This window comes from Eleginops maclovinus, chromosome 22 (genome assembly GCF_036324505.1).
Source record: "Eleginops maclovinus isolate JMC-PN-2008 ecotype Puerto Natales chromosome 22, JC_Emac_rtc_rv5, whole genome shotgun sequence".
Taxonomy (NCBI): Eukaryota; Metazoa; Chordata; class Actinopteri; order Perciformes; family Eleginopidae; genus Eleginops; species Eleginops maclovinus.
The window spans coordinates 9901928-9929722 of record NC_086370.1 but is presented as its reverse complement, the minus strand read 5'-3'; the positions used below and the strand labels follow the sequence as shown (position 1 = coordinate 9929722).

The window sequence follows — 27795 nt, the reverse complement described above, 5'->3', positions numbered from 1 at the left end:
AGGAGGTGGGAGGGACGGGGGAATTGAGGAGTGAGAAGCCGAGGCTCGCTGGGTCGAAGAGAGAAATCTTGCCACACCGGGCTCGCCTCGAAGCTTATCAGTGTGTGCCGGGTGTAGCTTTAGCAAGGCTGCTAAGGCAAACCAGATGCAGTGTAGCTTGCTCTGTGCCACTACGTGTCAGGTACAGCCTGGGTCAACCTGAAGCGTCTGGGTAGTATAGGAGGAGGCCGCTGCACCGTTCAAACTCACTGCAGATGTTCCTGAACAGCGTACAGTAAGAGTGTCGGCTCCTGCAGTCCGTCCTCTTGACTTACGGCATCTTTTTGAAGGTTTTCACGGTGTCACTTCAATTACTCAACCCGATGGATTTGCTCTGCCTTTTAGATTGACAACTCATAGTGGTTTATAGCTGGAGTATCAAAGCCTGTGAGTGTGTGTTCTTGGGTGTGTTGGTCACTAGGAATCCCACAGTGTCTTTCTTCTCTTGCCAGCAGCAGTGTTTATAGGATTTTGTCTCATTTTCTCCAGTGTTAATTTATTTCCATAAAGGCAGCCATGACACATTCTCTCCTCTGCCTAGTGTGTCTGTGTGGCTTTACTTTCTGAACTATGAATGTTCTCCCTCGTCTTTCTGTGCTGAATGAAAAAACAGACCTGTGTGACCTCAATCCCGGCTGAATGGTTATTTTGACAACAAGCTTCATCATCATTGTCAATTTATGCCCCGTCTTTATCTCATACCATCTCTCTCTTCATCTCTGTGTGTCTACACTCTGCTATTGCATTGCTTTATGGTGTAAGATAACTTATCACTATATGTCACGCTTACTGAGGTATGTAATTATGGTTCATCTTTGTCAGTGGGTACAAGAACATGTTGTGGCACCCTTGACTTCAATTTCCCATGTCTGCAACTAAATCTCCCAAATCTCCGACTCCTCCCTCCCTGTGGGTCTGTTTGGCAACTAGAAAATACCATCTCTCTCATCATAGGGATTATATCAAGCTCCTTTGCCTTTGATTACAAAACCATTAATGCACAAATGTGTTGGCGACTGACCCGTGACCTTTCTCATCAACTGGAACCGGTCTCATCACTTCTCCTCTCAGGCTCTTTGGACCCCGGGGTCTGGGTCAGGGTTTGGTAGTGTTTGTGCTTTCTTTCTGTCAGACTCGCATGATCCACTGCCACTTAACGACAGAGAACAAGGCTGAGAAATGAGGCATTTCCGGGCCCAAGGGTTTATTTCTACAGCATAGGGGATTACATTACAGCCCAGAAAGGGTTGACGCAATTCATTTCTTTAAATGCTTTTTCTACACTGTCCAATGCTAGTGTTTAGACTTCAAAGAGAAATCAGGATGCAAAGATGTGTCTTTACACTACGTCACATATATCCTGTCTCTATCTTGAATTATCTGTATTTAAAACAAGGTAAAGCATCCTGTGTCCTCATCAGGCTCACATTGTTGCGCCCTCAGGAATGACTCTGCTGGATGCTAAAGATGAAATGCTTATCAAATAGAGTGCATGTTTCTTTCTCTTGCATCTTTATTTTCCCTCATGCCAAAAATATGCTTTAAAACAACAACAAAAAATACACTGTAGCCTCTGTTTGTGTTCTGCCGTTTTCTTTTGCTTTGTGTGGAACCATGCTTTTCATAGGCATTGCACAAACATTGAAGCAATATAGAATATACATAATAATTTGCAGAGAGCAGAGTTATGTACATATGGTGAGGCTACTAGAATGAACGTCACAAAAAACAAACATTACATTACAATGTGAAATTCCTAACTCTTTTTTTTGGGCAATCTATAAAGAACATTTTATCCAAACAATAAACATTACCAGATATGGAGGTAAATAAACAACTAAAAAAAGACGACATGGCATTTCACATTATGGGTCTTTCTGCGACACATCAATTCACATTGCTCTCTTTCTCATCAACCCTGTCTTTAGTCTCCTTTCTCTCTGTCGGGTCATCAGATGGCCATCACCTTCCGGCGTGGAGGGGTTTCTATGGTGACCACTTCTCTTGCTGGGCAAATTGTCTGCATGGGATGAGGATTGTCGATGCGCTGCAGGGCCAGAGGGTGCTGCTGGGAGGTGGGGGTGGGCGGTGGCTGGCGAAGGACGACAATTTTAGCGCTGGGTCCCTGCAGCAGGATGTCAGTCAGCTCCTCCTGTGTTGAGTTGACCACAGGCACACCATTCACTTCCACCAGCCTACGCCAATTACACACATGTGCAAAAAGACAACAAGTTAATGCAGAAACTATCATCAATAATATCCAGCATCATCAAGTGAGAAGAAATACAACCCCAAATGTTTTTTTCTCAAAGTTCTGTTGATAACATAAAGAAGAAAGCTGGAAATTCTCTTTCAACTTTTTCAAAGTGTGAAATGGTTACTTGGCAGGATTCTCTCTACAGGTAAAGGCAGGACCTCTGTTAGGCTCATTTAACAAGCAACACATATCAAAGAATTCAAAATTAACATAGCATGAAATATTAAAACCAGCACCTTAACACAGAGCTAAGCTTGATAAATTCCCTTCATTGGTTTTTATTTATAGCCTATTGGATAAAACTGAGCAACCCTTTGTTTTTTTTAATTCGCTCTGAAAAGAGCATTGGCAAAGTTGCCACAACAAGTAAACACGCACATCAACGCTCAAAGACTTTTCCAGCTTCTGTGGTTCCCTCTCTGCACTGTCATGCCGGCTTCTCTTTCTTTGGGCGTGATTGTCTCAAAGAGGGAAGTCAGCGGCCCTGCGTGTGTGTATGTGTTACGTGTGAATACTCCCGGGTTTAATAGTGCTGCGGTTGTAAGCATGTTTTGTAATGCATTAATTACTTAATTATAATACAGCCTTTTATCTGCTGCTTTCCACTCTCTTCTTCATCCAAGTATTACGTTACAGTGTTGTGATTGCTTTGGAGCCAATATGCGATGGGTTTCCATAGCTACGAAGCATAGAAAATAGTGTGATGAAAGAAATGGGTGTGATGTGTGACACACTTAATACTACTCTCACTGACTAGGTGGCCTCTGTTAACACAGCCAAGAATGTGGCATTTAGCCTGGATAAATTACATGGTTTCGAATGTGTTTGTTTGCGTGTTACCTGTCATCCACACAGAGGTGAGAGTCGTCCACTCTGACCACCACCAGTCCGCTGCCTTCTCTGTGGCGGCACGTAAAGCCATAAAGGCCGTCAGGGTTGCGGTTCTCCTGCACGACCAGCAGCATGGCAGGAGACTGCGGTGACACCAGCTGGCTCAGGCTACCAATGGCCAAACTCTTTTTCCGAGCTTTCTCCTGAATGTAGAAACAGCAATTTTACATTCACATATGCAAAGGCACAGACCGCTTTAATGTAAATGGTTCAGATTCTAAGGCACACCCAATTTCTGGTGGATTGATGTACATTACATGTAAAATATGCTATGTGTGACACAAGAAGTAAGCCAAATTCATCTTTACATTTTTTATTAAAGTCGACGCTCTGATTAATATCTAATTTGAAGTAAATTTGCTAAAAGTATTAGCTAATACTCCTTTACGCTTTCTTGCAAAGATTTATATGATCTAATAAACATGTTTTAACTTGTTTGTTTGTTCAGTTCAAAAAACGTGTGAAAGTGTGAAACGACAAGTTGTGGATTTAAAGAGAGTTATATTCTAGAAATTTACTTGACCGGACATTCTGGAGTCTTGTCACCACTGTGAGTTTGCCAAACACACTATTTAGTTTTTTTGTACGGCTTCTAAAAATGTTTTGTAACATGTTTACTAGTGAACTTTAGAGGTGCTGGTAGACGGACGTTTTGCTTTTGTACAAGGCCAGGCTTGCTTGATTCACTGTTGCCAACCTTTATCATTCAACTTTTTACAGGAAAACAAATAAGATGTTTTTCAAAATGTGAAACTATTCCGCAGGGTATATGAATACCAGATAGTTAGAGATATTTAAAAGTGTAACCCTATCGACTCATACGATCTTTAAAACATTCAGAGGTGTGATTCTGTGTCCCTGAAATAATACACGTTTCCTTGGGATACAATTGTAAGATTATTTCTTGGAAAAGGATTATAGATAAAGGGAGGTCCCGAACTGATAAGACTGAGGCTGAGTCAAATCCAGAAGACCACCAAGATGTAACGATAAGCTTTGGAAGAGATCACACCACAAGTAGCTTGCAGGGATCAGAAATAACTTGTGAGTCTGACCACTGAATTCCAATGTTCCCTTATCCAGCCTCTTGGCATACTCCCCCCTCCCCCTGGACGGCATGTGAATGCCTTGCAGCAATAGATGCCGCCTTGCCAGGGTCAGGGGTCAAAGCTAAGGCTTCTCTTTCCTCAGACAAGTAGGCCAGACAGGAAATATCCACGGAAACGCAGGCGAAGCCCCTTGGGAAGCACACTCTAATACGCATCAATTTCCCTTTTAGTTTGCCTCAATGTTGGACACATGCCAAGAGGCCAAGTCATTTTCTCTTCATATTCTTTTTGTTTATCCAAAAGATCTTTATCGAATCCTAATCTACCTGGGCCAGACACAGGGCACACATCCCACATGCACACCGGATGGATTAAAAAGAGACAATTGGAACACAACTATTCAAGATCTAAAATGTTACCTGGGCGATAAACCTCCCTTTCTTTATTAGAAAAGGGAGATTTACCTTGTAAATTTCATCGACACAATTTGCCTACTTTACCGGAAGCGACAACATGATCTGTGAATAGACTTTGTTTCCACCATTGTGAGAAACGATCATCTGACAGCTTAGATAACATACTGGAAGGGATTGCATTTCATTTATTATGATGGGTGTTGGAATGTTGACGCCTTGGCTGCTCCATCAGCAGAGGTCCGCAACACAATCAACATGTGTGTTGAACATGGAAGACAGATCAATGAAACGCGTATTATTTCATATTCTGACCATTGATCAACTGGTATCAGGACTGATTCCACAGAACAAAAATCTTATCCATTTCTTAAACTCAGGGGCATGCCATGGCGAAAAGGAGGCAGACTTTTCTCACAACTCAATCCATACTAAACAGACATGTGAGAGTAAAGAGTGGGAAAACAATAATTCTTCCAATTTCCCCTCTTTAATAGTCTGTCTGAAGTTGTCCAAGCTAAACTGCTTATTTAAAATCATTTCCGCCATTTGTTGTCCTTCCCCTCCTCCCCTCACTTTCTCCCTCTGTTTCTCTTTCTCCTCCTCTCCTCTCGGCTGCTTTATTAATGCTCTCCAGTTGCAGTGGATCCTGGAGATTAGACTGTCGATGATGAAATATTTCCTTATTGTATGTAATGCGGGGCAGCCTATGAGACCAAACACGGGGCGGTCTGCTCCTTATTAGAACTGCAGCTCCATCAGTTCCCAGGCTGCTCCTCAGCTCTGACCTGTGTGTTAACTCTGATTAGGTCATATGATAAACATTAGCGCTGCTGCTTTTCCCACAAACTCAGCACCTAAAGAAGCGTGGCCCCGGGGCGGCAACGTGACACGGAGCACCTTTTCAAAGCCGAAGCCGCGTGTGTCCTTTCATGGCACCTCGTTAGGGCTCTTCCAACGGGATAAAAGAGCCACATTAAAAAAGAAGTAGACTCCTCCGGGGATAGATGCAGATAGTTTTACACATGCTGGCCCACTTCTCCATTGCACTCTCCCAGTGGCTTTTGTCACACACATTCCATTGTTGGTATGGTCACAGGCTCTCGGATGTCAGTGCTAAACATAATTTTCTCAGTCAAAGTGCATGTTCAACCATAGACTTCCCTCAGCCTTGTATACTCACTTTTAAACGGCTAACTTAACGCAACAGAGTAGACCGAATGGAGTATTGTGTTCTCACTCAGGAGAACAATGGAGAGAAGATCAAAGATGATGGACATAATAGTGTCAAGTAATGACCTACCGCATCAGGAAGCTGTTTAGTTTATCACCTTTCCCAGTGTGTGCTATTTCTACTGATGGTCAATTACATAGAATAATATGGGAACTTCACATGTTCTGTGAATTAATGTATCCTCCATCCGTGATTATCACTAAATGGGTTTAATCAGTGAGGAAACTGACGGTTATAATGTGTCAACCTACAAGTTGTTCTGATATAGTTAAAGAGAGAAGGGCCATGGCATTTTTATCCAAAAACAGCAAAGTTGTAAGTGTTTCTTTTAGAGAACTTTGATTTTAATATACCATACCACACATTCTTCCCTCAATTACTAGCATAGCTTGCTCTGTTTTCCATTGTTTATTTTTAGCAATCAAAACATTTTCTGACTCAGGCTGTACAGCTTTCCCACATATTGGTGTGACCGTGTTTCACATGCTACCAATTAAAGAGCACTGACAGAGCTCTGGGTTTCAGCTTGTTGGTTTTAGTGATGGTAATGTTTCCCAGGTACCTTATCATAGCTTTCCTGCAAGGCATTTTGGAGGTAAGCCACCTGCCGGTTGAGATGCACCATGGAAATTTCCTCTTTAAACACTTGGCAGTTCAGTTTCATCTTTTCCAAGAGACGGACGTCCAACTGTCTGAGAGGCAAGAGACCAAATTTCAGAAAAGGACATGTTTATACATATATACTTGGTTGTGACATATGTTGTTAAATGCAGCAATAAACATAGTAGGTGGTTTATTTTCTTTGGAGTTGCAATGCTTTGACATATTTGACTTTTATTCACAAGTAGTAGCAATATGTCTACATTTTCACTTCACATTATGAAGAGCTGCAGGTGGGTCTGTTCTGGTCATTAGATTGGGTAAAACAAATAACTCAATGATAATTTGCTAATATTAGCTATTCATTTACTTATTCATTTACAGACCACTCCCTGACTTTTTGGGTTAAAGTACCAAACAGAGTATACATGAGTGAATGGCAGTCCAACACACAACTAACACTGACAATAAGATATCAGACATTTGCTCAAATTAGTACATTCAGATCAATGGGCATCTTGTTCATCCAGTCTTTAATCTATCTGCCTTTTTTGTCATTGCCAGTTGGAAGAAAAGTTAAATGCATTGCTGAACAAGCTACTCATTAACAGAGGCAGGCCACCTACTTGTTCTTGTGAGCACTGGAGTTGTTAATGTTGTCTCTGAGGATCTGCAGGCTCTGCCTCTTGTCGTTCATTCGGCTTATAACCAACTCTAGCCTGTGCTTCAGATCAGCAGAGCCAAGTCCTTTTACATCCGCATCTCCATCCATGTTCTTTATCTCTGAGCAAAATGCTACAAGGCCATGGTGGAGCTCCTGGACCTTTGAGGTCAAAATATCAGTTTCAGTGGGGATTAAAATAACTACTCATTTTCCTGTAACATATTTTCATAGATGAAATCTAGATGTAGAGATACTGACCTGAAGAATGACATTTTGCAGCGAGTCCACCTGTAGTTTTAGCTCCCTGATCCTCTCTTCTTTAGCTGCCTGGATCACCTGGACATTTTTGTTGACGTTCTCATTTGAACGGTTTACTTCTGGATTATTGTGCGAAGCACTCTCCGATAACTTCTTCTAAGATGTGCATGCATGCAGAGAGGTATCTTGTTAGATGATTCATGTCAGATAAGGCGGAACTTAAAATATAAATGATCAGCATTACCGTTTTACACAAGTGTAGCTCCAATTGTCTGTTCTCTGGTGTGAATGTGAGTAGACCCCCAATCTGCTGATCTGGCGGGAGCTCCTCTGATGAACCTAAAGCATATTGCAGTGTATGAAAACGTGTCTGTTGTTTAGCACATACAGACGAAATTATGTGCTATTCACCTTGCGTTTCCTTCAGAATGAAGAGGCTCTTATCTTCTGTCATTCCCAACATTTTAAAGCATGAATCCATGATTTTTCCAACTGTTGTTTCCTTTGGGGTTCTGAGATGAACTATCCGCTCTGAGGCTGCAACACAACAGTCAGAAGTATCATAAAGGACTGATTTATTCTTTATTATGAATATCAAAACAATAACCAACCCAAAGGCTAGACACTGCATAAAGTGGCCATATGTGACCATAACTGCATATTTATTGTTCTCCTATTGTAGTTACATAATGTCAATAAACTTAGCTTTATTTTTAACTGTAGTTGCACTGCTTATATGTACTGCTCAGGAAAAAATTAAAATCTTTATCTCTACATGTCTCCAGTGTCTGTCGAATTCCAACACTGAGAAATCGTGTCAGTAGTTTATAGAATAAATAAAAATCATTTAACTCAAGCACATACCTTTAAATAGTAAAACCAAAGAAACTGATAATGCTGCAGTGGTCTCTGAATATTTTCCGGAGCTTTATATATATACCTTTTTTCATGAGATACTCACCATTAATAGTAATCTCTATTAGTTGGGAATTCCTCTGTGTCATGAAGTTCGGGCTGCTCCTTTGGTGGAAAAAGAAAAAGAAATTAAAATAAGATTTAAATAAGTTTAGAAAATTAAAATGATATGAGAGGCTGTACCTGAGCTTCAGGGAACGCCGATTCCTGCTCAGGCAGCTCACATGAGGAGAGGACTTGGACTTGGTCATTGATACTAATGTCGTTGTAAATTTCTCAACATTGTTAGGACCTTCGGATTCTGTAGAAAGAAAAAGTTAACATCTTCATGACATACTGAATTTAAAAGCTTTGTCAGGGTTGCATTGATATAAGTATACCAAGCAGAGAGTCGAGTCTCTGGGTGACGGTGCTTGGAGGGTGCAGCTCATTATAAATCGCAGACAGCAGCAGCTCCCTGTCCTCCAGTGTGTTGATATGCAGGATGTCCAGAATGTTCACATCCACTGAAGCTATGTCTGCTCCACACAGTTTCACCTCTGAAAGAGAGGCATGTTGTCATACACCAACATACTTCAAGAATAATGTATAATTGCATACAAACCCCTTCAGTTTTATTCAGTGATCTTGAGTTATCCTTATCTCCTTATCCCATTTATTAAAAAGGTTTTGATTTGATTTGAGGCAAAGATAAATCAAATCAACAATGTCTGCCTGTTATATGGAGAGAAGACTGTCAGAAAAATGTTTTACCGCTGATGAAGGGAAGACATTTCTGCAGTCCAATGCTGGTAAACCACTGGCAGACTTCCTCTGTGTTCAGCTCAGCAAGACGTTTGGCCACTTGCCTGTCCTCCTGCTGCGGAAAGAAGAGGCTAGATTCCTGCTGCTTACTCCACATTCTACATGTGAGAATCACACCACTCTACATTAAATCCTGTGTATAATCTTACATCATAATTTCATAGTGCTCTACACGGTAAAGCTTCATAGTAATCCTCATGATTAAATTGTACAATAACAAGTCATTGTTTTTTTCCTTTTTACATTAAAAGATACGTTTACTAATTATTAGTCATGCTATATTTAAATTTATATTTATAACGTCTCGACTCATTATTATAATTTTGTGTTAAATGGTTAAGAAATATTTTTTAAAGCATTTACCCACAATAATTAGAAAGAGGTCCATCCATCTACGTAATTTTGATTAAAGTTTGACAAACACTTTTTTAAAGGTTTGCTAATTATTTGCTCACTAATAATATAGTTAATATAGTAGATTGTTTTGATTTGTGAAAACAATCAGTTTTATATCGTTTACTAATGTTATTGTTATTGTTGCTTATTAGTTACATTACAATATAATAATTATATCATGTCATTGTGTAATATTACACAAACTATTAAGGAAATAACATTAGTTATAGCACTACTAATAATCAGTAATCTATTATTATGTCATGTTTGTTTTGTTGACAGTAAATTATTGGATTAAGTTTAATTAACTTTCAACTTAATGACCAATTTTATAAACCGCATGGTGGGAAATGCAAAGAGAGCGGCACTTGACGCACATGATGATTCATATTAAAACTGCTGCATGTGAAAACGTATTTAGTAACAGGCCAGACGTCAAGACAGAACAAGGTTAAGCTCAAGCTCCTTTGTCTTTTTCTCATTTACTGATTCATCCAAATTAAGTGTGACTGTGCAGGATATCCATGTTTTGACATATCAAAGCAAATAAACACATGTGTGTGTTTAACTGCAAACAAAAGTTTAAAAAGGACAAAGAGGCATTTACTTAGCTAGGTTACCTAAACAGAGGTTTCTATGTCATTGTTGCCTGAGTCACAGATTTTCTGTTTATGCTATTCCTGGGAAGAAATCTACCATGTTTCCCGCTACCAATAGAGGCTTTACAAGGTGACTGTGGAGTTATTGAGGCATTTAAGGTGAGAGGTCGTCCTTGTCTTACTGATTTCAATTTCATGTTATAAAGAATAAAGTATTCCAGGGGGAGAAAATCCTGTTTAGATGATACTGTAACAAAATAGCTGAAATAATAAACATTTTCTGTCATTTTTTCTATTTTGGTGTCCCAGTATGGGGCTTGGGCGTGAAGCCTGGCTGTGTAGTCCATGTTGCACAAACTGCTCGTGTGTAATGTATTGGCTGCTAGAGGAATATACAACTGTTAATAATAAGTGCAGGCCATGAGCAATTTTGCCTTTTAAAGAAACAAGTTTTTCCGTTTTGTGTTTCACCTAACACGTGGATCGCTAAGGATACGAGCAATCTTCCTTGGCAAATCCTGGACACAAAGCTGTTAATCCTGGGACTATTTGTAGAGTCATTGCTTTGACAGATCAAGGGAGCTGGGAAATATAAACAGAGCATATTCTGTAATTGCGGCAGCTCTGGGCTGTGCGCTGATGCCACCCTGAAGGCACCGCTTTGATGGTCTACGGTACCTTCTCAGGAAAGTTTCCATTCTGATCCTTAGTCTGAGGCATGTATGATTCTGCATGGAGGGTGTACAGAAACAGAGAAGTTTATTTCTGAATCAGGAACAGCTGCATTACGGTACGTAGAACAACCTCGTTTGTCCATGATGTCCATATGAATAGGCTCACCAACGGTTATGCGTCGTTGTCGTGGCGACCCCTCCTCTTCCTGGCGGTCTGTGGACTCGGTTGAAGAGTTGAAAGTGGTGCTTCTGGTCATTGTGTCCACAAGACTGCAGGAGCGTGTTATCGGCCTCTGTTATGCCATACAGGTTTTAGTTAGCAATACACTGATAATCCAGCCAAGTCTAATCAATTTACAGTCAGTACGTTTTTTCAAAAACTGCTACAAGGTCGTAAATCAGATAAAACACATTTCTTCCAGGAATTTGTAGTAAAATATAAAGGCCCATAGAGCATGTCATATACACTGTCAAGAGATCATGAGAAAAGTTTTTGGAGGAAAGCATGTTCATTTCACGTTGTTCTTACCCTTTGGTGAGTAAATGTGTCCATGTTGGCAGCTTGAGGAAGCAGACAGAGTTCAGCTTTCAGCAAATCAAAACAGGTCACATTTTTATTGCTCAGGTCATCTGCAAATAGAAACAGGAACCTAATAAGTTAATAGGAATTGATGTATTTTCATCACTGACTGTATGAGAAACTAACAATTTGATGAAGTACTTTGTTTCCCCCTTTGAAGCCATTGTATTCTTATGGTTTAAGCACTTCTCTGACTTTTTCTGGCGTACAGGTCACCAGGTTTATTTACAGTGCATTAGCTGCTGCTGATACTGGACACAACTTGATTGGGTTGCTCAGCAACCCGTCATGCACTTTAATGTCCGTCTAGTTGATGACATACTTTTCTGACAACCCAAGTTCTTTCCCACAGAAAGCCCATATTCTTACATTTTCCAAATGTCACTTGGTCATCGAGCAGATATCTTTTTTCTGCTATAATAACAAGCAAGACGAATGAGGCTGAGAATATGGCATACAAGCTAGAGCCTGGCTTTCTCAGGCAACACAATGATCTGATAGATGTTGGAATGTTTGCAGCTCCGAGTTGTAACTACTTAAAGTTTTATATCTTCACAGATTGAAGCATATCAAGCCCTTTTACAGTTAAAAACAGTAGTCTTTTCAAATAGTTCAGCCAGCAAAAAAATCTAGCCTAATTTCTTAAACACATGTTTTTCATTTCAGGGGCCTGTTTCTGAAAGGCTGGTTTGACATGGATGGGAGTTTAGATGGAGTCAGAATCAGATAAGATGGTGTAATTGGTTTATGTGTGTCAGCAGTGGAATCCTGTCTGGGTCCTGGAGAGACAGTGGAGTACAGGGAGGGGGGCAGCGAGCTGGCACTCTCTTCATCACCTGGCTGGCCTGTGAGTCAGTCTGCAGAGGATCATAAAATGCCCCACAGCTAGGCAAATTCAGAACAATCTCCACACAAAACGTAACTTTCTAGACTGAGAAAAGCGATGAGTCTTGGCTCAAAGTGATGACATGTAGGAGCAGCCCTTCTTTAGCTGACCTCAGACACAACAGTGTTTGTATGAAATCCTGAAAAAAAAATAATCCAGTCTCGCTCAGTGACTTCTATTCACCATGCATGGCATAATATGGAGAGCTGTCTGAGAATGCTAATGGAGGGTAGCAGTACACCCACCCTACCACAGCCATATTCAGACTTCACACAGCCTGCAGCGTCCAGGAAAAGCACCGTCAAAACAACGGACAGGGAATTTTTGGCAGGCTTAGGGACACAGCCTGAAGATGCCTTGGAGAGATGGACATAATTCCCTGTCTGAGTTGGCTTAGTCAGGACAAGTCAAAGCATGAGTGAGTTCTCTCACCCTCGACTGGTTAGTAGAGACAAACCCATGCATCCTTTGCACGCACACACGCAAACACACGTAGTAATCTACGGTTAGTGCGTGACAACGTTTGTAAACCAGACACACATAGGGTTAATGACAAAGCACAGCTTTAGAGTCCGAACTTTTCAGCACATTTATGTAATAGATAGGCAAATGCGATGCTTATCGTTTCCAGTATTATTGTCCTTCTCTGGTTTGAAAAGAAATTAAGCTCTTTGAGAGACGGCTGAGGGAGGAGAGCATGCTGAGTCACAGGAACCCAAAACCTGGGAACCGCCTGCCCAGCCACGCACTGGGAATACACACACAATGGCTAAAAAGGGATTCCAACAAAGGGGAACTTCTGCAACTCCCAAAGGAGGCGTTCGAGGTACTGTAGCCATGTCACATAATGACTGCAATTTCATCTGAATGGGGAACTGAGATCAAACCGAAGAGGCAACACATGAGCTCAACAGCTGGATGAAGCGAACCATCATCTGGTGCCATTTACCTCTCACCTAGAGTTTTGCCTAAATGGAAACAGAAAAGCTGAAACACAAATACTTGCAAATTTACCTCAAGTCTACTCACCCAAGTTGTGCTCAGTAAATGACAAAAGATTTATCCCAGTGTTGAAGCTTCCTATGACAGAGAAATAAACCAAGAACAGAAGCAATAAAAAAACATGTTGGCTTTTACCCTAACCCTAAAGTCACATATTTTCACATTTTCATTGTCAGATGAGAAAGAAAAAAATCAAACATTGAGTAAATAGGGCAGCTCTGCAGTCGTTCTGATGCTAGCTTCTTCCAATCTTTTTTGCTGAGGCAGACTTGACAACACCCACAAAGTAATTCGACATCAATTGTCTCGTCTGTCTCCTAATAAGAACGCAAACCACTGGGGTTGTCACTGTTAGACTCACTTTTCCTAGGGTACTCAGGAAGAGGAGCCACCTGGTAGGCGCTACGTAAGAACTTGGATTTTATTTTCTCTTTATCCGTCTCTTTGGTTGTCACATCTTCTCTCTCTTTCCCAGACTCATCACTGAGGCCTTCTTCAGACTCATTTGACTTATCTGCACAGGTCTTATTCTCAGTCATTTCTTCCTCTGTCTCCACACTCTCCATTTTTTCCTCAAAGCTTTCCAGTTCGCCAGCAGCAAGGCTTCCATCACTGCCAGACGTATTCGCCACACTTTCCTCCGAGTTGATGTCAAAGAACTGATCGTCGTCAATGACATCAGAGGGAGTGGGGGGGATCAGATTAATGACAGGGGGTGTTAGGAAGCTAGCAGTGCTGCTGTCACACAGCAACAGATCTTCCTCCTCTTCTTCATTTTCTTCTCCACTGGTGGAAGTGATGGCCTGGGACTCAAACGGGAGTGAAGACAGACGCTTCAGTCGTTTCTTTTTCAGAGTCCTCGGGCAGCCAGACACAGAGCTTGCTGAGCGAGCCACGCTGTTCCTCGAGGTCACGGGTTCCTCCTCCGACAGGCTGAAGCCGGCGTTAACTATACCCAGATCTTCTACTGTAATCTGGATAGCCTCCCTCTCAACTGATCCCAGTTGATCCAAGTGTGAATGCTGAGGGCCCCCATTAATCTTATCTTCCTGCTCCTGCAGGGGATCCTTCTCCTCACTGCGTAAACATGAGCAGCAGATCAGCCTGTGCAAAACACGTTGAGCGCTCTTTCTCCACGAGCGCCTACGAAGCCGCTGTTTCTCTGCATTACCACCTGCCATAGCTGCTTGCCTTTCCATACACTGGCTATATTTATTAACACTCAGTTTGATCAGATAAACCTCTGCAGCCTTAAGAGCAAATAAACAACCTCTGAGATATAACACTACCCCATGATAGAAGCCACAGCGTCCACACTCAACACAAAGACTCATCTGCAACGTGTTGCTTAGGGAGAGGAGTGAAATAAATAAACCAATTCATGCCACGGGTCAGGTGAACACTTGAAATGAATGCTGGGCTTAATAAGCAGGCGTTTGATATGGTAAGCAGCACCATTGTAGATACAGCTCTTGTTTCAAGGTCTCTAATAAGATAGCAACACCTTGCCAAAATAAAATCTTGGCAAATACTATACGTAATATGTCTACAAAAAATGTCTATGGTTATACTATGTGTGTGTTGATGCAAGTGTTCGTGCATGTGTCAGCGCACAAGATTATATTATTAAAAGTCAGTGTTCAATTTCTATGTGGGTTATTTGTTGGGGACCTACAGCGTGTATGGTAACCGGTGAGAATATGGGCTGGCGGATGCTTGGCTCAGTCAACCCCTATGGCATCAGATGTCATTTCCTTCTTTCCACAGGCCCTGTCCTGTTCTCTGCTACATGATAAGTCATCCACCATCAGCTAAAAACCCTTTTGCCACACCACCCACATCGAGGGCTTGTGTAAAAAGATGATATCCGTGTGTTTTTCACACACCCATAAGTGACAGTAGAGTGATGGGAATAATTACTTACTTTTAAGTAAAAGTATTCACCTCTCATCTTGCAGCTTGTCTTTGAAGTGAAGGGAACCTGCTACTGTTTGTTTCTTTAACTCTTTCATTACTCACTTCATTTTCTACCTTTTCTTTCTCCACCACCTTCCCCTTTAAGTCATTAAGCTCAGACGTGTACCACATATTTTTCAGTAGGCAACATGTTTACCTGCCTACACTGTGTAAAAACTTAGATAAACTTCCCTCAGTTTTAAAGTTATTCTATATATATTTATTCAGTCATAAAACTAAGAGCCAATGCAATATATTACGAGCATTCATATGGAAAACTCCACTCTATGTTTAAATTAAAATCTACCACAAAGGTTGCCGTAATTGGGACTTTAACAACACTGACTATTTCTTTCCCAAATAAAAGCTGACCTCAGACACAGTAACTATGGTTAAATTAGGCTAAACAATTTGTTGGCGTGCAGTGGTATAATTTCTGCACACTGGCAGCAGATAGAAGCAAAAGTAGTTCAACCTTTTTTTCCTGAACACCCTGTGCTTTTCAGGTAGTCGAGTTCCAATGAGACTTAGTTGCTAGGCACAAATTACAGCACCTCGAGGTGATCTCAGTGGGAGGCCAGCTGACTATTGACAGACTTAGTGCAGGGCTGAACACTCTTTGTATGGGAATGAAAAGTGCTTTCATAGTCATGTCACTCAGAGACCAACATGTTGGCGTCCATTGGGAGTAAAGGAGATATGAAGTGAACAACATGGCCTCACAATTAGTGACAGATGAAAAACTATTGGAGATCACTTAACCACGGATTTGAGCATGACACAGCAAAACTAAATGGCCAAGACACACACAAGCTGAAAACTATTTGACATGCATTAGAGAAAAAGAAAACCTGCCTTCCACAGCTGCAAACCATTTCTTCGGAGTGAAGGATTCAAAAGAAAATATAGAAAAGTATGCAAATTCTGCAGTGTTCAGAACAAGTGTGCATTGTTAACATTGTACAGTACTGTAAGTGGTGATTTGAAAATAGGGATCATATGACATAATCCTGGTCAATACCGCGTGCCCAACAAAGGGGGGCAGTAGAGAGCAGACCTGACAGGACATAAAGCAGAACCCACCACTTCTTAGAACGACCTCCTCTGGTATTCACAAGTCTGGATAAAGTTAAACCACACAAGTGCTTTTCATTCGCGGCCCAGTCTGACTGGCTTTCATGATATCTTGATCTGGTGTTTGCAAGAATATCAAGTTTTGTCATAATCCTTTTTACATGTTGTTTGAATATACATAAGCAGTAGGGGAACAAAAAGATATATGTAGGATTAATGTTCCATCTCCTATATACAGGATATGTTTAAATTTAGCCGGAAATCTGCCACCTTACTGGCAGATTTATGAAAAATGAGTTCCTTATGATAAATGTTGAAGTGACAGACAGACAAAAAAAGAAATGTTCCCAAGCTGCCATAGTTTGGGGCCGTCTGTGGGATAGATGACTTGTATAGACATGGAAACCAACTTGTCTCCACTGGCAGGGTGACAATGTGCATTTTAAACTATTGTAATTATTTATCTTTAATGCAGCCTCTTGGGCTTGTATGACTTTTTTGCTGGACATTTTTGAAGTTACATCACACTTGAGTAAGCCTGCATGTCCAGACATAGGTTTGTGAGTATCTGGAAATGCTCTGAGAGTGTTTTTTCTGCTCTCACTACCAGAGAGTGGTAGATTACGGACAGCCCCCAGACCGCCGTGCAGCCAACATCAACACCACCTCACCTCTGGGAGGGCTCCTCTCTAAAAACACCCTCACCTTTTGCTCAGTTGCAGCACAGTGAAACATGTTGAACATTTCCTGTGACAGTCATGTTTCCATAGGCTAAGGACTTTGGGTTCAAAGTCAGCGGTAGGTTTTGTGGTGAACATAACCCTGTTTGGCCATACTGAGAACTCACACAGTCAAACAAAAAAAAAAAGAAGAAATTGAGGCTTTCTCTCCACTCTGATTCACTGAAGAGGAGAATTCTGCAACCAGTCTGTAATTGCACTAAACAAGACAGCAGCATGAGTCACTTTCCAGAGGAGAGGCATGTCACCTCTTCCTGTGAAACCAGGAGGAATGGTGGGAATCATTACTTCAGAATAACATCCCCAACTTTTTTTATATTGTCATGGATGTTGAGCAACCACGTAGGGTCTAACAACGAAGCGACATTCTTAAAGCAGCAAGGGGGGTCTACAAAAATAAGCACGCTCAACAGAGGATGATGAGTTCCCAATTCAACAGATCACGAATTGAGCCCTTTCAACATCGAGTTTCTCTTAGACAGATGAATCCATTTTGCTTACACAGAATTTCCTGTTTGTGCACGCCACCACCAAACCTCTTGGAAGTCGGACTGAGGGTGCCAAATATTTGCAGTTTCCCCTGTGGCTGATACCTAATAGCATGAGAAAAAGAGTTTGGCGGGGGGAGGGAGAGGGCAGTGACCTTGAGAACTCCTGGGTTGAACTTTCCCCTCCACCACCCCCCCCCCCCCCCTCACCCGCTAGCCCTGTGCTCCCTAATCAATTACTGTTGGCAGTCAGGAGACCACCAATGATTAGCAGCAGCAAGGCAGACGTGGTTAGGGGGGTGGATTGTGGGATGTGGGAGGGTGGCGCATGGGGGAAAGGAGAGGAAAGAGGTCCCTACAAACGGCTTTGATCAAAACGCTGCCTTCAGAAAAGCGTAAGGCAACAGAACCCCCCTGGTTCAAATGACCCTTGAACAGTCTTATTTATCCATGGGAAAGAAAGAACGCATCCTTTTGTATTTTGTCTCTCAGACTGTCGCACGTGAGCGGACAGCTGTGCATCCAAAATAGTGTTTACACTCTCACATGCACAGTAGAAACCAGCCGAGACCAACATGCTCACAGACAACAACTCAGAAACACCGCACATAAACACAAACCTTTTTTGTTGTTCAGGTCTTTGAAGCAGCAGGGAAATAATTTACTGGCTCTTTTTTTTTATGAGAATCTGTGCTGTTCCCACGCCCAGTGTGGCAGGAAAGCTCACCAAAATCATTTGTCTTAGATTGGCTGATTGGCTTGCTGGAATCTGAGCATGTCTTTGACGGAGATGGAAGTTTAATTCGACGAAAGGAACTCTCCCACCACACCCACTCACAGCCGGCTTCCTCTCACTTTTATTCTTTTGCTCTGTTTTTCTTCTGTCTCTCTCCTTTAAGTTTATATTTTTTTATAGAGTGAGAGAGAGCAACGGGGCCCAGACTCCTGCAGTTGTCAGAAATGTTTGTGTCATGAATTCTCATCATCTTGTTTTATGGTAAGACAGAGAGAGACAGTTTATGTACGAGGGGGTAAAGAGTGAGTCAGATAAACAGGGAGCACAAGATTAAATAAAGAAAGATAAAAGAGGAAGAAAGAATTAAAGACAGAAGAAATTAACCAGAGATGCCCTGACTCTATACAACACAGCGGAGTTCTTTAACATGCTTTACACAACGTGGCTTCCTCCAGGGCTCTCCATGGCTAGCCCTTTCTCTAACTCTCCCCTAACACATTTAATGGCATTATGAACACCACTGGAAAGCTTCAGCTGAACAGCATTGTCTACAACTTTCCCATGGGAACACCATTTTGTGTAAGTGCCAAGCACTCTAAAGTGATAGGGTTAACTCTTTTTTCTGATGTCTTCCTTCTGGGCTTGCACTGTTGAGATAGCTTTGAGGCAATAAAGTAAAATCAAATTAAGTTTTATTTGTTATTTCAGAGCCAACAAGGATGATCATGAGCATTGAGCAATGTGGGCTTGACTCAGGCAGTTTTGGAATCCAGTCCATGGTATTGTTGCTGTCCTGGGTTTGTCTTTGTCATGATATGTTTTTCACAGCCAGACAAGTATGGTCACTGTGATGTCCGAGGCCAGAGCATCTGAGCCTCATCAGGCAGGCATTTCAAAGCTGCTGTCATGGGTATTTAGAAAGGGGCAGACCGAGGACAAAGGCCGACCATTGGCAACTTGTCCATTTTGTAGCCCCTTTGAGGTTTCCTAACGATGCCTGTGCCCTCATAGAAATCACTGCAAATTAATTTTAACACTCAGTGAAAAGACAGATTAGTGCCGAGAGGATGGCACAAAGGGTGTTAAATATGGCGAGCAGCATGCCGGACCACAGGCCAGGCCGGGGACACATAGCCCACAGCTGCCAACACTGACCTATTTTCACCAAACCAGCTTAAAGATTTTTAGCCTCCTCTATTGTACAAAAGGCCCTGCAAAGCACACTATTGAAGTCTTATCTGCATGACCCCCTTTTGGGTACCGTGTACTTTGATGCCTCTCAAGGCAGTGATGGGGCTTTAATTAAGTGTGGCAGGTGATTAGATGGTCCATATTGATCTGGAGGGTTAGGGGCAGATGTAGCAAGAGACTACCAGGGGGAAATAGCTCTATAAAGAACACAAACAAGGGCCCAAACCATTGTGGTGGAGACTTCAGTGACAGTCACGACCCTCACTCTTAAAAGCAAAAGAGAAAAGTGATTTCAGATTCAATTATCTTCTTTGCTGGAGGAAATGGTGAGCAGATGGCAACAATAGTCACGGGCCTCACTGCGATCAGCACTGTTCACGGACTCCTTTCTTTGGGACAAATTTACCGTGGCCTCATGAGGTTTTCATTGAAGTGTTAGCACTAGGAGGTGAAGCTTGCCAACAGGTCAATAGCATTAAAGACATGACAGAGGTCCAAAGCTTCAGAATATTTTATGCAAACTCCCTCTGACACCATGGCAGATTTCCTTTGTCTGCTTGCATTTTTTTAGTTTGATCCTCTGCGGCAAAAGTGTTTTGTTTGTACAGGAAATGCACTTAACATCCTTTTACTTATTTTACTGCATAAGCATTCTTGTTAACACGGTTGACCAAACTTTCGTACATGTCAGCATGTAGGTCTGTCAGGAAAAAAGAATCTGCATGCTATGAATCACAAGTTAAAAAACTGTAAATGCCTGCTAACCAAATGACAAGTTGAAAGATTTCTGATGATGATTTATTGGTTCATGAGATCAATAATTTGTAGTTTATGCAGTTTATAAGTTTTATGAAGACAAAGACTTGGAGGCAAGTCAGAGTGTGTCTTCTGGCTACCACTATGGGAGCAGAGGGAAAACCATACTTGAATGACGACCACACTTTTTTGTAAACACAAATAAATGGCCTCCATCTAAGTGTCCATAAATCTGATCTTGTGGAAGGGCATTGACCCTTTTGACAGAGCACAGACTAAACTTGCAATTATATTCATGCTATGGCTGCATGAGAATTTACTTTTTGGAGAAAGCCATGAATATATCCAATGGGACCTTGGAGGAATCTTAAGGCTTTTATTGGGGAAAAAGTAATGAAAGATTCAAAGGGTCCTAACATACACGTTATCTAACACTTTCAAGCGGGTTACTTATTGGTCTTGTTTATAAAGCAGATAATATGCTTTGCTTAGTCCTTCTCTAACAATGCAGCTCTTTGTCTTTGGATTCAACATGAGGCCAACACTTTGAGCAATAAACAGAGGCTGGAATATAAACAGCAGCTCGTGATCTCATTATTGTCAACTTTTGGCAATTTATCATTACTGCCGGATCAGTTTAGTGTTCAGGTGCTTGCAGGTGTCAGGAATGCACAATGGAAAGGCTGAAGTATTTGCAGGGTCATGCTCTTTGCCTGCAGTTATTGGCACTGAGGAAGACTTTATATCTGTGTCAAAAGGTTTTAATAGTATGATTTATGTAAGTTGTGATAGGTGTGTGAATCACCATAGGACCCATAATATGACATCATCATGATACCTAAGTAATGATATGATAGTATGGCAATTTTAAACATTTTGCAATATGCTATTGTATGTGGTTAAATATATTGCAATATATTGCCTCTGATTTTATTTATTTATTATAATACTGGAAATTATGCAGTTTGTCAACATTTGTTTCACCTAATAATATAACATGTTCACTACATGTGTACCGTCTGATTGTTGCAATATGTTATTAAAAATGGAATAAATGTCAGGCTGTGCAAGCTGGAGTATTATAGGGCCTATCCTCATCACATTTGTATCTTAAATCTTGTAACATCACAAAATATTGTGATGTTACAAGATGTACTGTACATACTTTATATTTATTCCGTTTATACACTGTACCTACCTCAGCACCTCACTACCTACCTCATTCTGCAATTTTTACCTCTACCATCACTTTAATTCACCTGCACTTTACATACATTATGCCATTTGCACTACCTTGCTGCTGTTTACTTATACATACCTTAAACTCATCTCTGTTTACTTTTTACCATTCTACTGCACATACCTTATTCGAGCTGTTCATATCCTTTATTATTTATATATCACTACCTTCATATGTATATACATTCTCTGCACTTTTACTGCTTTACTTGCACTTCTGGTTGGATACTAAACTGCATTTCGTTGTCCTAGTACTTGTACTCTGTGCAATGACAATAAAGTTGAATCTAATCTAATCTAATCTAATCTAAAAAAAAAAAAAAATGTATGTGGTTAGTTTTGTTTCCAAGAGTATTTGCAAATTACATCCAAAACTCGGCTGTTGTGTGTGAATGCGAGTTTGCATGCTAATCTACACAAATCTCGGGCTGCGGGAATTCCATTTTGAGGCTGTAAAACGAAAAAAACAAAAACAAGTATTTGAAAAGGCACCAAATAGGAAAAGGACATACACGCTTCGTTTCTCTCCTCTCCCTCCATCTCTCACTGGACGATTTTAATGAAGGGACTGCGGATGCAGGATGGCACAAAGGCCACCTTTGAGAGCATAATATCAGTAGTAATCAGGACCTTGAATGGCCTTAACAAAAACCTGGAGACACAATGGGATCAAATGTACTGTATACTTCTTATTCACCTGTGACAACCGCCAGGGTTCGTGCAGATTGCCAACATTTGAGAAACCCTGGGCTGTGATCCTTTAATTTCTCAGAATGAAGTGTCGACAGGAACCTGAACCTTCTCAGCAGCTAAATTAGAAAAAGGGCAACACAATGGTTGCTCATTTCCTGCACTGAATAGACTTTTGAAATGACCTCACACTTATTCATCCTCTTTTCATTATCAGAATTAGCATGACACAAAGTGCTGTTCGTGGTATGAACTCATAATGATGCTATTTGTTGAAATTATATTCTTGTAATTTCACACAGGAAATTGCTATCTGTGTAAATGCATTGTCTGATGTTTATTAATTTAAAAATACAATTGCCTCATCTTATCTAGGTTTATCTTTTGTGTCAGCAACAATGCACGTTGTACCATGAGATAACTTGACACAGTTTCCAATCATCTTCCAATGTATGGGAGTTCCTCCGTTCTGTTGGAAACATTGATATTTTTTATGTATTTGCTGTCATTCAGAGGATGAAATGAGCTGCAGAACATTTCCCTAACATCTTGGTGTAATCCTTTAAACCACACGCTTCTGATGTGCTGTCACAGACATATAATCCCCTCTGTCCTGTGTTCTGCTGGGTGTGAGAGGAGAGTATTTGTGTTCTTTTCCTCCTGTGCTGACGGTCCTCTCAGGAGGCCATTAATGCTGCATGTGTAGTCACGCTAGACAGCAGCAGGCTGTTTTAGTACTCAGGTTGCTGAAGGTTGCTCTTCCACCTTGACCCCTCTGAAACAGGAGAGCTGGAATACTGTCTTCCCCCATTTCTCCAAATAGCAACATCAGGTTTTCTTTTTCCTTACACCAGTGTGGTCAAAGCAACCGGATGCAACTTTCTCTGTGTATTCAACACTTATAATCACAATGTATGTATCGTTTTCCATTATTTATGTTCTTTCTTTTTTTATCCTGTGCCCCCTTCCTCTGTTTTCCCAGGCTGTTATTGAGAACAATATAGGGTTAAGCCTCTGTCCCAGTGCAGACGTCTTATATTCCACTATTTGTTGTATCTGCAATATACTGTTGGGTCATTAGGAGCTACCAGCAGCATGTGACTATTGCCACCCAGAAATGTATCCACAAACTCTCTAATTGTCCTAAAAACCAACATATTTTCATGAAGAATATATTTATTTATTTTTTTAACATGTATTTATGATATATACTTAACATTACCTACATGTCTTGCCAGTAGAAGACGAAGGAACCCTTACTTGTCCCACAGAGGCGACACTTACCTTCTGCATGTGACCAATCCTAGTGTTAGGAGCAGTATGGCATTAGGGAAAAGGGCCTTGCTCAGGGAGAACTCGGTAGCAATTGGTCTTTGCAGGACTTGAACTGAACTTCCAGTTCCCAAGCCAAGTCCCTATGGACTTTGCCACCACCGCCCAGTAAATTACAGTTTCATAGATGCCCGGTGAGCTGTTCTAATATTTGCCTTGACCCCTCATTATATCCAATTTACTGAATGATTATTTATCAAAAACACCAGTAGTCGACACTTCAATATGATCAAAATATGGATTATTTTGGTAAAAATGTAGGTTATATTTGACTGCAGTGCCCTGATTTTATTCAAGCCTACCCTCAGCCCTGCCGTTACTAACTTGCTACAAGACTAGTTGCATAACCTTTAATGAAACAGCTGATGTCAGCACTGTGAAACAGGGTGTTGACCATCTCTGAGCATCTGTTTAAGTGGAGGAAACCAACACCACCATAGTGTCAGCAAACCGCAGCCTGTCCCAGCTACCTAAAAGACCCTTATCTCAGACTGAGGGTCAGCTCAGGGGTCAAAAGAAGGGAACAGGTCCGTATTGTCAGTTTGATTCGGACGTGTACTCTTTCACAAAACCCTGTCCCCAGCAGCCCCCTCCCCTCATCCCGGGCCTGGGTGGAATGCAGGGGAATCTGATGGCAGACAGGAAGTCCTTATTGTACTAGGGTAGAGATCCCGGAGCCAGACAGCAAACGGGAGCGATGTCATCCCTGGCCGGGCCAAGCATATCTTTGTGCTTGCTCACCGCGTAACAAAGACGTAAATAAACACTGTTACCCCCACTGGTCTTCAACTGTCATTTCAATTAGGCAGAGTAGTGATCGAAAGCCACGGCCTGTGTTTTTCCCAGCCATGCCTTTACCTCTGACCCCTGCGGCTCGTGCCTGAGGTGATTTTCTTTATTAGTCCATGGGGTCAGTATTTAGCCCCATAGCCATCAGTAGCTGGCTTAAATCTGCAGAGTCAACACTCTGCCTTCCTGGCTGTTAGCTGCATTAGTACACTGAAGCCCAACATCCCTCCCACTCCCCAAACATCCTCCCTAAGGCCAGATAACATCTCTGTCCTGTGCATTCATGAGCCTGCCAAAGCCCCTACTCTGGTTCTGCACATGTTGATGCAAAGAGGCTTTCTAGGAAGTCTATTCAATTAAAATATGCAACACTAGACACAATTTTTACCAACAGTAACATGTTTCAAGTTTGGAAAGATAAGAAAATGCTATGATTAGCTTGTATACAAGTAATTGAATGTTTGAAACTGGTCCGACTCTGGTTTTGCTTATCCATTTTCTTACCTTGAATTGTTTATTTTATAAGCTTGCCTAGATGCAATAATTGATCTCATAGTAGTTGTTACCCCTAAATCGGGCCATACAATATTACAGGTCTTGACTGTATGAAACCCTAAGTTCTAACTAGAATTGAGGCAAAGAATTAACAGAACTGTGTGACCAAATGATATTTTCCAGAAAACCAAGCCTTTGGAAATGAAACAGTAAATGTTTTGTTACTGTCAATAAATCATGACATTGTTTAATTAGCATCCTCCAAATTCTCATTCATTGTGGTCTGCCTCTGAGATGTTTCCCTCGTTGGCTTTTACTCACATATTTCTCAAGATATTCCACCCATCAATTTTGCCACGGATTGTAAGATAGAGGCAAACAGTAATTACACAGGAGGCATATCTGGTGAGGAATAAAATGGGCCATTGTGATAGTCCTCTCGAATGGATTTACTAACCATCAGATAGAGAAACAGCCATTTGCTTATCGGGCTTCTTTCTCATTACACACATTTTTCTTTTTCTAAACGATGTACCTAATTACAACTCCTGTTGCAGATAAAACTCCAAATCTATAATTTAAACAAAACAACTCTCACCAAACCGTCTACTGCTTTACGACAATGTCCTAAAACACTGTTTAATGACGTTCCTCCCCCTCTCTTCTAACCCTGGGCTTCACCTGAAACTAATCTCGCAGGGCATCTCCGCTATACAAAACCCTGTCAACCTGAGTAAGACGATGCCTTGTTGGTGGTGGTCTCTAAAGCCCAGCAGGGACAATGGATCAAATACAAACCGAGAGGCTTTGAACCATTGTTGTAACTCTCTCTACCTCCATTGCTCATGCCCACGATGACCCTCTGCTTCTGATATCTCGCTTACTATCTGACTGAGTGAAAGTACCTTATTCTAGCAGAGGAGGAAATTAATTGACCTCTCTCGCCTACCTGTGACCTAGATAGCGGTTAATACTCAATCTACACATGTTGATTTAAAAGCTTTCTTAATGGCTAAGTAGTATTTTTAAACTGATAAAAATCAGCATGGAATTTCCCTACATCCATCCGTCTGCAGGGTCATAAAACAAACGCACTTCCATGGGTGTGTAAGTAGATCCCATTCACTCCAAAGGAGAGAGCAGGATTTGGGAATAACAGATGACATGACACAGGATTACATGTAATCTAAATGATTATCAGTTACAATGTAGGAAAAAGCCTATAAATTTCAAATTCTTGTCATGCATGCTTTTTGTAGGTCAATTGTCTTCTCCCCCGCCTTTACTCGCCCATTAAAAATGAGCCGTGAAACATAAGTCATCCACAAAGCGCTTAAACACAATTGTGCCCAGGAGGGAGGCTTGGCCAATATCACTGCAATATTTAACAATAACAGCCTCATAACTGCATGGTCACAAAGTCATAAAAATTTCACTTTGCATTTTAAGAAATAAGCCATGCACTGACAACGGCAGAATCGAAAGGCGGGTGTCTGTTTTGTGTGTGGATATTGCAGAGCGCTCCCAGCTTTCATGAATAACACAATTAAACAGTCAAACAGCGCTACAGAAATCTTTCAGGTTTCCAAATGTTTGAAAAATTGGTCTTTCTTTCGCAAGAGGAATCCCGAGGAATCCGATCCTTGGAAATCAATCTCTGTCTGCGTGATAAAGACACTGATGACAGAGGAGTTGATCACTAGCCTAGGGTGGGGTCCATGCATATTTGTCTGCAGTTCTACAGTAAATGCTGCTGTCTCCACCCAAACTCAAACCACTCCACAGACTTGTCTCTCTTCCCGAGCTGTCTGCAGACATCAAGTCTAACATATTGTACACTTTCCGCTTTCACCTTCATTCCATCAAGCATTTCCACAAGACAGGACGACTAGAGGAGCCTTGGCTAATGAGGAAACAACATGTATGTAATCAGTTTGAGAGAAAAGGGGGAATTCTGCACTCGCTGGCAGAGGCTGCTCATGATACAGGGTTGTCAGTTCCTGCCAGCTGGCACAGGCACCCTGGCAAAACCATGCCTGTTGGTTAATGGATCATAAAGGTTTGCTGGGAGCCGCTTCACAGCTCGAGTTGATTTAGCAATGTAACACAAACCCATTAGTGCAGCTTTTCTGTGTAAGCAAGCATGGCATTCAGACCCCATGCACCATGCAGCCTCTATGCAGCTAAACACAGACTTATAGCCCTTGTAAATCATCAGGTCCGAGCAACTTGCACAAAAAGGCAGTTACACGTTTCATCAAAAGAAATGATACAGCTTATCACATAATAACCGTAAAATGATTGGCATGGCCAAGGCAATTATTCTGAACTGCTGCATGTTTAAAATTAGGAGCAATTTCCTAACCATTCTGTCCACAAAAACGATCTATTAAATCCAAATACGATGCCAGTGTTTGAATCTTATTACGAGGAGAAGTGCTCTGCCTTTACAACCCCTTTAAAAAATGGCTGCATTGTTTAGAGTCCTATCACAGCACTCTACACAAATTCACTGTTAGTCTTTGCAGTCTGGATTTAAAGGTCAATAGGAAGGTTTACTCTTACCTTTTTACAAAAAGACCCCATCATTATTCCACCAGTGTGCAGTTAAACTGAAGACATTATTCCACGCTCACTTTCTCTGTTTGAAGATACGTGACACACTGTAGACAGTGCTTTGGCATGAGGACAAGCCTGGCTGGCTGACAGAGAGGGATTAAACGGTATTAAGAGTGTCCAGATGCAGGGCCACACGCACACTCGTTCAATCTAATACTTCGACATACTGGCACACTGCACTGGAGGATAAACAATGATCAAAACCATTATCATTCTCTCATCACTCAGAACCAATAACAATCGTTCTACTATTTCATACAAATGTTTGAACATTGGATCTTTGCAAATCAAAGCATTTAAATAAAGATAGTTGGATGCTAGCTACTGGAGCTAACAGTTGTCTGTTTTCACACATGTGCTTTGTTATGTTTCACTGTCTTTAGGTCGGTTGTTCAAAGCTGATTATAGAATGGCAGATGGACCCCAGTG

General features: G+C 41.4%; 1 protein-coding gene and 1 long non-coding RNA gene across 3 annotated transcripts in view; one reads left to right on the top strand and one right to left on the bottom strand.

The window, feature by feature from the left end:
* Positions 1-3413, top strand: part of LOC134858757 (uncharacterized) — an 87235-nt gene extending 83822 nt beyond the window's left edge. The window contains exon 4 of the long non-coding RNA XR_010164996.1: positions 3152-3413. This is a non-coding gene — a long non-coding RNA (uncharacterized LOC134858757). The remainder of the gene's footprint in view (positions 1-3151) is intronic.
* LOC134858754 (uncharacterized) lies at positions 1617-27426 on the bottom strand. Of its 2 annotated transcripts, none has more exons than XM_063874843.1 (15): positions 27313-27426; positions 11323-11423; positions 10960-11086; positions 10798-10847; positions 9074-9179; positions 8701-8859; positions 8504-8621; positions 8367-8425; positions 7817-7942; positions 7650-7744; positions 7406-7561; positions 7110-7306; positions 6446-6575; positions 3137-3330; positions 1617-2234 (listed from the first exon to the last, which is right to left on the bottom strand). In XM_063874843.1, exons 2-15 carry the CDS (start codon positions 11344-11346, stop codon positions 1991-1993), a joined length of 1785 nt encoding a protein of 594 aa, XP_063730913.1. In that variant the 5' UTR covers positions 11347-11423; positions 27313-27426; the 3' UTR covers positions 1617-1990. The 2 variants fall into 2 exon arrangements, with proteins under 2 accessions (XP_063730913.1, XP_063730914.1); XM_063874844.1 differs by having other exon boundaries at positions 9074-9176.
* Between the last annotated feature and the right edge of the window lie 369 nt (positions 27427-27795).

Bases quoted from the DNA above. Each gene is read 5' to 3' on its own strand.
- LOC134858754 (XM_063874843.1), bottom strand. From the start codon at position 11,346: ATGGACACATTTACTCACCAAAGG. The intron at 9,180-10,797 runs GTACCGTAGACC...TTCTTTCCGCAG, and splicing joins ATGGAAACTTTCCTGAGAAG to CAGGAGGACAGGCAAGTGGC. The intron at 6,576-7,109 runs GTAGGTGGCCTG...CTTGCCTCTCAG, and splicing joins TCCAGTGCTCACAAGAACAA to ACAGTTGGACGTCCGTCTCT.